Source organism: Astatotilapia calliptera, chromosome 7 (genome assembly GCF_964374335.1).
Source record: "Astatotilapia calliptera chromosome 7, fAstCal68.1, whole genome shotgun sequence".
Lineage (NCBI taxonomy): Eukaryota > Metazoa > Chordata > Actinopteri > Cichliformes > Cichlidae > Astatotilapia > Astatotilapia calliptera.
The window spans coordinates 19241683-19252209 of record NC_137428.1 but is presented as its reverse complement, the minus strand read 5'-3'; the positions used below and the strand labels follow the sequence as shown (position 1 = coordinate 19252209).

Below are 10527 nucleotides of genomic sequence, written 5' to 3'. Positions count from 1 at the left end.
GTATATTTTCCTAAGGACGATCAAATCGGCACAAAAATGCAAAAATTTCAAACACAGTATATCGGATGAAAGCAACACTGCTGCAGGTAAATCAGCAGCGTGTGAGACTGATCGAAAACGCGTTGTACAGTATGTAATTAAAAAAAAAAAAAAAAATCCTATGAATGTGTGTGTGCTTTAAGTGTTTTGACTGAAAAAGTGCAATATCAATAAAGTCTATTTAAAGCCAGGAAGGAAAGCTGGTTAAATATGGAGTTAACAGACTTATTACAATGTTATTAAAACATGGTTTCAAGTGTTAACATAATTATAATGCTGCATGCTGCAAAATCAGTCTGGTGTTGAGCTGTTTTCTTGAGGCATGCAAGAAAGTTTAGGTGTAGTCTTTCAACTGCAAACCTGCTGCTGTTAACAGCCTGAAACCTGCAGAGAACACAGCAGCTAATCCATGGCCTGGACTTCCTTTAAATATATGGTTACTATACACGTGATGAGCATGTGTCACTTTTGACATGACCAAGGAAAAAAATGCATCTCAAAGCCTCTTTCCCAGATGTACACCATTTCAAAGAAATGCTCAACTGGGTCTTCCTTCCCTCATCACTTCCTAAAGGTCGTGGCACATGGTATTCCCTCCCTGCTCCTGGTAATTCTGAAGCTTTCTTCCTGTTAAGAGGGAGTTTTTCCTTCACACTGTTGCCAAGTACTCACTCATAGGGAGTCATCAGATTGTTGGGATTTTCTCTTCATTATTGTAGGTTCTTTACCCTAAAATATAATCTATATTTTATATAAATAGAAAACTGATTTAGTGCTTTATAAACAGAATTGTATTGAGTGGCAAAGCATATCAAAACATTCATTTTGAATGTCCCCCAGAAGAACTATTCTGGAAGTTTAAGATATTAACAAAAATGTTTTGCAGACAGCACAGCACAGCACAGGGTTTGTGATTGGGGTTGGGGACCACCTCTGTGGAGTTTGTCTATTCTCCCTATGCCTATGTGAGTGATTTCCAGGTAATCCGGCTTCTTCCCACACTCCAAAAACATGTAAGTTAGGTTAACTGGTGGTTCTAAATTGACCATAGGTGTGAATAGACCGCAATAGACTGTGAACCTGTCCAGGGTGTAGCCACCTCTCAGTAGCCCAGTGACTCCAAATTGTTCAAGTTTAGAGAAATGGATGGATTTACATTACCAGTCAAAAGTTTGGACACAAACTATTTCAGGTGATAACCTCATGAAGCTCATTGAGAGACTGCCAAGAGTGTGCAAAGCAGCAATCAAAGCAAAGGGTGGCTATGTTGAAGAATGTAAAATATAAAACATGTTTTGAGGTATTTCACTTTTTTTTTGTTAACTACATAATTCCATGTGTGTTCATTCACAGTTGCAATGCCATAAACAGCCATAAAAATAAAGACAAACCATTAAATCAGAAGGTGTGTCCAAACTTTTGACTGGTAGTATATCTTATTTATACATGTCTATTTTTTCTATGTCTTTGCTATCATGGGTCATGAATAACACTTGGCTACAATCGATACAGGAACAATAGGCTGAGCTCAGGATTCAGCCTATAGTTTTCTTGTGTAATAAGATCCTTTTACCCTTATCAGAAGAATATTGCAAGCACAGCCATTCTTTGGGAAGTTAATGAAACAGTATTATCTGATTTTTTTTCCTTGATGATAATATCATAGATGCTGGTTATTCTTTGGGAGCAGCACCGGATGCCAAAGAATCCTTCAAGTGTAGAGAGGTGGGAAAGGGAGGTCTTCAGTGGGCTGCAACCTTACAGGACCAAAGAGATGGAAATAAGATGGACAGGTCAGGCTTGGGAAATTTCTTTGGAGCATCTTGTTTCATAAAGTTTGCATTAATGAGAGAACACTGATTTTCCATACAAAACTAAATGCTGACATATACAAATCTAGATATGTTGTATGAACACACACAAGGGTTGCTCTAAACAAATCTGTGCTTATTTGAAGTCTACTTGACGTGTGCATCAACACAAAACTGACATTAAACAAATTAATGAGGAACATCTCTATTTTACTACATGTTAACTGAGACAATCACTTGCCAGAAATATGTAGTCAAATAAAAGAAATGTCACAAGGCCAGCCCACACGGATAAAGTCTCACCAGTTGTCAGGGCTCCAGCGGGTCTGCTGGGCTTCCATGATGTGGAAGGTGTAGACATGACGAGACTCTTCAGAGGTGTTTTCAGCACTTCGATGCACCACCTGTCCGTGGATCAGGATGACACCACCTGAACAAGGGAATTTATTTAAGGGCCGATGGCGCGATATGGCAGCCTCGCTTCTGTCAGTCTGCCCCAGGGCAGCTGTGGCTACAACTGTAGCTGCCTCCACCAGTGTGTGAATGTGAGAGTGAATGAATAGTGGCATTGTAAAGCGCTTTGGGTGCCTTGAAAAGCGCTATATAAATCCAATCCATTATTATTATTATTATTATTATAACAGTGCAGAAAAAGAAAAAAACTCATGGCATTTAATCTAAGGTGAACTGTCCTGAGCTGTCGACGGTCAAAAGTTTCTTTATAAGCAACAACATTTTTTTTTACAATTTCAGTTGCAAAATGTCACAAAATTCAAAAATGCATCCATCAATCACCGACTAAATTTAGATTTATGCTAATGACCTTTTTTCACTGGTGCGGCAACAAACTTCTCGTCATCGTATGTCTGCTCTCTACCGATAAAGTCGGTCAGGGGAAAGGTGCCCTTTGGAGTACGCACCATACGTCTAGTGATACCGCCTGGGGCAAAAAGAGAAAATATTAAATTATAACATGCAATAAATAAACCTTAAAAACTATTTCAGAAATATGTGGCAGAGCAGTAGCTGGATAACATATACACTATACAGACATTCTGGTAGATACTTACTGTTGTGTGATCCTGGGATAAACCACAGACAGCCATTGTTAATAGTAGCATCTTCCAGGGCAATCCACACCCCCATAACTCTGCCCAGGGGCTCCGTGTACAGAAATGTAGCATCTTGGTGTGGAGTCACTAAGAAACACATGAGAATCCGCTATGGATATAATTTAAAATTATATGAATGTATACAGACAACCACCTCTAAACTGAAGGTTTTGTTATAGGTTTTGCATCTAACTAACCAGATGAACCGTATTTACTTTGTTAATAGAAGCCTGACATAAAATAAATCTCTAATTTCCTTTCCATAAAACCGTATTTTGTCAGTGACACTGGAATTCCCAATCAGCTATCAGCCAAAAGTGTGCAGTGTGTCCTTAAAGAATTTGAGGAAACTGGACAGAAAGAAGTGGCAGACATGGTGGATGCTCTGTCATCGTTTAGGGATAAATTTCTAAATTAAACATTTTCAGTCATGGGATGGCCTCCCGAAATATAGGTCATATTATACAGCATCTGGAAAACACTGAACCTTTTAAACTTTAACAAGGTTCCAACTGCGACTTAAATTCAGCTTCATTACAAAACAAATATTGATGGGATTTAGAATAATGCTAACCTGTGTTTAGGCTAGTCGCTTTCATGCCTCACTTTCAGTAGAATGAAATGTCATGGCAGTATTTTGGCACCCCGTTAACATAAACTACCATCAACAAAAGGCAAAAAGATGTAAGTTTCACAAAAGGTGGAATTCATGGCAAAACAGATTTTACCGGTATTCCTAATAATGTGGCCACGGCGTAAATGTTCCATTATTTACAAGGTTTTTATGTCAGTTTTTTTGCTTTTACTTTCGTGTTTTTATACCAAATTTGAGTGTCTTTAATATGAGACAGAAATAAGGATAAGAAGGGATCTTTGGTTAAAAAATGTGATCGGGAATGTGTACTCATTACTGACAAAAATATTCTGCTGAATTTTCTTACCTTCCCCACCGATGCCTGGTTGCTGTAAAAGATAAGGTTCTTATTTCAGTCTTTACGTTTTAATAAGTCATTATGTAGCACTGTCTAACAGTATAAGGCCATTTACCTTAAATATGAACATACTTTGGAGAATCACAGGACTCACTAGGCCCAGCTTTTTAGCTATGCCCTAGGAGAATGACATTTCATTGGACAGTTAGTTATTCTGTGACTCAGTAAATCATTCTTTCACTCCGTCAACCTGTTAGCTCACCTGGACTTTGGGCGAATGTGTAACCTTTTCGTACAACGGCTCATAGGCATGCAGTGCTAAAAGAAAAAAAAAATACCTAGCAGTTAGGAGATTTTTATGCAACAGTTTATAGGCTATGTGTTGTTGGAAAACCCCAAAAGCTCACCATGTCCAACTTTATTTAGTGACCGCTGCTTGGGTACAATAAACTCCCCTGCAAGGTGAGAAAAGCATCATCTCATTTTGGAGTTTCACAGCATGAGAAATGAAAGACAGTGTAGAAAGAATTTCACTGGAACTCACCTTTGTCATCAAAAACCCCTTTCTCAAAGAAGAATCGGATCCTATCTCCACTTGTGATGAAATAGTCAGCATTTCCCTGCAGGTCAGAGGGGAAAGACACCGACACTGACTACACTGTTGACATAAGAGTCTGCTTGCAGGGTCAAAGAGGTCGAGGCAAATAACTGTAAATGTGAAGCTAATTTTGTAGAAAGACTACAGGAGGGTGCGCACTCAGCTGCCTTACCTGCATCTGCAAGTGGTGATGTCATTGGAAGCATGTGAAAGAAACATTGTTCAAAGGAAAGCTGACAGTGTTAAAGATCCTGTGCAGCGTTGGTCATTGGGTCACCTGTGTTTTTAGCTGCTCATCATGGTAGGTGGAGAAGGTGGTGCGGCAGTGTTCGGGGACATCCATCCGCTCCACAATCTCTGCCATCCTCTGCCTCAGTTCATCACACTCCTGGGAGGTCAGCAGCCCGTCCAGAACCACGTATCCATCCTCCTGGTACTGTCAAGGAAATTTGAGCCGTTTACAGACAGAAGGAGCAATAACTGAAGCACCGAGGCTCGTCCTTTCGACCTTTCATGCCTGCTTTTCACACAAAGGTCTCTTTCACATTTCAAACTGAAGTCACACCCAGAGTTTAATTCACAGCCATGAGACGTGAAACACATTCTACATATTAAGGCCGGTTCCCAGTTTAAAATTGCATAATTACATTAAAACAGCTGCATAAAATATTTGAGTTTTGTTTTTTTTATTCTTGGCTAATGAGTGTCTTGTGTTACTGATTTCTTAAGGATGACAGCTGCATCATAATCCAACAAGAGGAAAAAAAACATGTTTTAATTGTTGTCCGCCCTGCAGCATTGTTCTGTTTTCTGCTGCGTAGGATTTAACCCAACCGGAGAGAATGTGTTGAAAAATAGTTGCCATCGGATAGTTTAAGTACATATATATTTTATAAATATTATCTTATAAGCTTGCAAACTACGGCAAGATTACAAGACTACAGCATGGCCTGGGTTAGTTCCTGCTTTTCTGTAGCTTACAAGAACAGAGTAAGTGTTGGAAAATGGGGAATTTACTCCTGAGGGCACATATGGTGTTTTCCTAGCTGAAACAGGGGGCGTTTACTGACGCCAGTAGACCACTTGTGGCTGCAGGGTGTTGTGCATGTGAAATGTACATTTCATTTGAATACAGCGACAAAATACAATCTTATTACCATATATAATACGGAAGAGGCTTCTGATGCACAATCGACATCGCAAAAGTAAAACTGTTTTCTATTCGAAGCAAACAGTGATCAAATTGCTAATTATTTAACTGAGCATTGGTAATTTAACTGTAAACTGCACTTCCATGTCATTTTCATCGGTATGGGAAAGTAATCCTCACCCTCTGCACATCCTGATCTGTCATAAAATCCATGGCGTTCCGCTGAGAGAAATCCACTGCACGGGACCGATGCGCCTGCGTCTCTCCCCCTGGTTGAAGCACAGCCTGTTCGTATCCGACCACGTGACGTGTCTACTTAAATTAAAGTGTTATCATACAGAGACCGTAATAGGATTTCTGGACCTTTGGCTGTATCCCAATTCAGGGTTTGCAGCCTCAGAGGCCACATTTTAAGGCCGATTACGTCACAGCGACGCGCCGAAGGCTGTCCCAATTCAAAGGCTGCTCGAAATGCGTCCCTCAAATGACTGCGGTCAAGTGAGCCCTCACTTACGAAGTCGCAGTCAAGCTAGCCGCCCCGCCAGCCGCACCTAAAATGTTGTTGCACTACTCTTACGCATATTACGGTATAGGTGCCGACTGGCTTAGAAACGCAGTGTTTTCTGTCCTGACACTATTTTACTTCACAATCCACTCCCAGTTTTGGTTAATCTCCACTTTCACCCCTGTGATCCACAGCCCAAATTACTGTATGATTCAGAGAAAATTAACAATAAAATTTACCCAATTTACTCAACTATACTTTTAATGTCCTCATCTTTGAGCTCAGATTACAGGAAAACTGAAAGAGGTGACGCAGATATCTCACTGGATTCTGACTCTGGGTGACCCCCACTCTGCACCCTGTGATCCACAGCCAAAATTACTGTACAGTTTTTGAGAAAATTGATAGTAAAATCTTCCCATTTTGCTTTACTGTACTCTACATATTGACATCTTTGATCTCCGATTACAGGAAAACTATAAGAGGTGACGCAGATATTTCACTGGATTATGAATCTAGGCTGTCGCCACTCTTCACCCTGTCATCCACAGCCAAAATTACTGTACAGTTTTTGAGAAAATTCATGGTAAAATCTTCCCATTTTGCTTTACTGTACTCTACATATTGACATCTTTGAGCTCCGATTACAGGAAAACTGTAAGAGGTGACGCAGATATTTCACTGGATTATGAATCTAGGCCATCTCCACTCTGCACCCTGTCATCCACAGCCAAAATTACTGTACGGATTTTGAGAAAATTGATAGTAAACTTTGCACAATTTACTCTACTGTACTCTATATATTCTCATCTTTGAGCTTAGATTACAGGAAAACTGTAAGAGGTGACGCAGATATCTCACTGGATTATGACTCTGGGTGACCCCCACTCTGCACCCTGTGATCCACAGCAAAAATTACTGTACAGTTTTTGAGAAAATTCATGGTAAAATCTTCCCATTTTGCTTTACTGTACTCTACATATTGACATCTTTGAGCTCCGATTACAGGAAAACTATAAGAGGTGACGCAGATATTTCACTGGATTCTGAATCTAGGCTGTCGCCACTCTGCACCCTGTCATCCACAGCCAAAATTACTGTACAGTTTTTGAGAAAATTCATGGTAAAATCTTCCCATTTTGCTTTACTGTACTCTACATATTGACATCTTTGAGCTCCGATTACAGGAAAACTGTAAGAGGTGACGCAGATATTTCACTGGATTATGAATCTAGGCCATCTCCACTCTGCACCCTGTGATCCACAGCCAAAATTACTGTACGGATTTTGAGAAAATTGATAGTAAACTTTGCACAATTTACTCTACTGTACTCTATATATTCTCATCTTTGATCTTAGATTACAGGAAAACTGTAAGAGGTGACGCAGATATCTCACTGGATTATGACTCTGGGTGACCCCCACTCTGCACCCTGTGATCCACAGCCAAAATTACTGTATGGATTTTGAGAAAATTCATAGCAAAATCTTCCCATTTTGCTTTACTGTACTCTACATATTGACATCTTTGGCCTCAGATTACAGGAAAACTATAAGAGGTGACGCAGATATTTCACTGGATTATGAATCTAGGCCATCTCCACTCTGCACCCTGTGATCCACAGCCAAAATTACTGTACGGTTTTTGAGAAAATTGATAGTAAAATCTTCCCATTTTGCTTCACTGTACTCTACATATTGACATCTTTGAGTTCCGATTACAGGAAAACTGTAAGAGGTGACGCAGATATTTCACTGGATTATGAATCTAGGCCATCTCCACTCTGCACCCTGTCATCCACAGCCAAAATTACTGTACGGTTTTTGAGAAAATTGATAGTAAACTTTGCACAATTTACTCTACTGTACTCTATATATTCTCATCTTTGAGCTCAGATTACAGGAAAACTATAAGAGGTGACGCAGATATCTCACTGGATTATGACTCTGGGTGACCCCCACTCTTCACCCTGTTATCCACAGCCCAAATTACTGTACGGATTTCTGATAAAATTAAATCCTATTCCATTACCAAACAAAATGAGTTCATTGAAGTATTTGCTTAACTACAAGAAATGTCTTTCCACACACAATTTAAATTTTTCAAAATGTCATTCACACACCACCTCAAGTATCAACTTCAGTTTTAGACATTATTTATTCAGTGCTTAATCACAACAATAGTCAACTTAAGGCACTTACATAATAAGTTAAACCTTACAATAATACATACAGAGAAAAACCCAACAATCATATGACCCCCTATGAGCAACAGTGGGAAGGAAAAACTCCCTTTTAACAGGAAGAAACCTCCGGCAGAACCAGGCTCAGGGAGGGGCGGGGCCATCTGCCTCAACCGGTCAGGGTGAGAAATTACATTTCTCAGATTACTGATTTCTCATATTACTACTACACAGTTTAGATACACTCAACAAAAATATAAACGCAACACCTTTGTTACTGCTCCCATTCCCCATGGGATGGACGTAGAGACCGAAAATTCATTCCAGATACACAATATAACCATCCCTCCCAAACAGTGGTCACAAATCAGTCCAAATGTGTGGTAGTGGGCACATCTGCCATATTGAGATAATCCATCCCACCTCACAGGTGTGTCACATCAGGATGCTGATCTGACATCATGAGTAGTGCACAGGTGTACCTCAGACTGCCCACAACAAAAGGCCACCCTGGAATGTGCAGTTTTGTCTCACAGCAAAATGCCACAGATGCCACAAGCAATGAGGGAGCGTGCAATTGGCATGCTGACAGCAGGAATGTCAACCAGATCTGTCGCCCGTGCATTGAATGTTCATTTCTCAACCATAAGCCGTCTCCACAGGCGTTTCAGAGAATATGGCAGCACATCCAACCGGCCTCACAACCGCAGACCTCGTGTAACCACACCAGCCCAGGACCTGTGCACTACTCATGATGTCAGATCAGCATCCTGATGTGGCACACCTGTGAGGTGGGATGGATTATCTCAATATGGCAGATGTGCCCACTACCACACATTTGGACTGATTTGTGACCACTGTTTGGGAGGGATGGTTATATTGTGTATCTGGAATGAATTTTCGGTCTCTACGTCCATCCCATGGGGAATGGGAGCAGTAACAAAGGTGTTGCGTTTATATTTTTGTTGAGTGTATCTAAACTGTGTAGTAGTAATATGAGAAATCAGTAATCTGAGAAATGTAATTTCTCACCCTGACCGGTTGAGGCAGATGGCCGCCCCTCCCTGAGCCTGGTTCTGCCGGAGGTTTCTTCCTGTTAAAAGGGAGTTTTTCCTTCCCACTGTTGCTCATAGGGGGTCATATGATTGTTGGGTTTTTCTCTGTATGTATTATTGTAAGGTTTAACTTATTATGTAAGTGCCTTAAGTTGACTATTGTTGTGATTAAGCACTGAATAAATAATGTCTAAAACTGAAGTTGATACTTGAGGTGGTGTGTGAATGACATTTTGAAAAATTTAAATTGTGTGTGGAAAGACATTTCTTGTAGTTAAGCAAATACTTCAATGAACTCATTTTGTTTGGTAATGGAATAGGATTTAATTTTATCAGAAATCCGTACAGTAATTTTGGCTGTGGATCACAGGGTGCAGAGTGGGGGTCACCCAGAGTCATAATCCAGTGAGATATCTGCGTCACCTCTTATAGTTTTCCTGTAATCTGAGGTCAAAGATGAGAATATTAAAAGTACAGTAGAGTAAATTGTGCAAAGTTTACTATCAATTTTCTCAAAAACCGTACAGTAATTTTTTCTGTGGATCACAGGGTGAAGAGTGGCGACAGCCTAGAGTCATAATCCAGTGAGATATCTGCGTCACCTCTTACAGTTTTCCTGTAATCTGAGCTCAAAGATGTCAATATATAAAGTACAGTACAGTAAATTGTGCAAAGTTTACTATCAATTTTCTCAAAATCCGTACAGTAATTTTGGCTGTGGATCACAGGGTGCAGAGTGGAGACAGCCTAGAGTCAGAATCCAGTGAGATATCTGCGTCACCTCTTACAGTTTTCCTGTAATCTGAGCTCAAAGATGTCAATATGTAGAGTACAGTAAAGCAAAATGGGAAGATTTTACTATAAATTTTCTCAAAAACCGTACAGTAATTTTGGCTGTGGATGACAGGGTGCAGAGTGGCGACAGCCTAGATTCATAATCCAGTGAAATATCTGCGTCACCTCTTACAGTTTTCCTGTAATCTGAGCTCAAAGATGAGAATATATAGAGTATAGTACAGTAAATTGTGCAAAGTTTACTATCAATTTTCTAAAAATCAGTACAGTAATTTGGGCTGTGGATAACAGGGTGAAGAGTGGGGGTCACCCAGAGTCATAATCCAGTGAGATATCTGTGTCACCTC

General features: G+C 40.1%; 1 protein-coding gene across 1 annotated transcript; it reads right to left on the bottom strand.

Annotated features, from left to right (window-relative positions):
* Positions 1-953: 953 nt before the first annotated feature.
* phyhd1 (phytanoyl-CoA dioxygenase domain containing 1) lies at positions 954-6082 on the bottom strand. The gene is made up of 11 exons (XM_026173417.2): positions 5823-6082; positions 4770-4928; positions 4439-4514; positions 4302-4349; positions 4157-4212; positions 4010-4072; positions 3904-3925; positions 2921-3049; positions 2674-2790; positions 2154-2280; positions 954-1796 (listed from the first exon to the last, which is right to left on the bottom strand). Exons 1-11 carry the CDS (start codon positions 5853-5855, stop codon positions 1751-1753), a joined length of 876 nt encoding a protein of 291 aa, XP_026029202.1. The 5' UTR covers positions 5856-6082; the 3' UTR covers positions 954-1750.
* Positions 6083-10527: the final 4445 nt, after the last annotated feature.

Coding starts and splice junctions, on each gene's coding strand:
- phyhd1 (XM_026173417.2), bottom strand. CDS start 5,855: ATGGATTTTATGACAGATCAGGATGTGCAGAGG. Junction 4,515..4,769: donor ATGAGCAGCTAAAAACACAG/GTGACCCAATGA, acceptor TCTGACCTGCAG/GGAAATGCTGACTATTTCAT. Junction 3,926..4,009: donor AAAGTATGTTCATATTTAAG/GTAAATGGCCTT, acceptor TATCTTTTACAG/CAACCAGGCATCGGTGGGGA.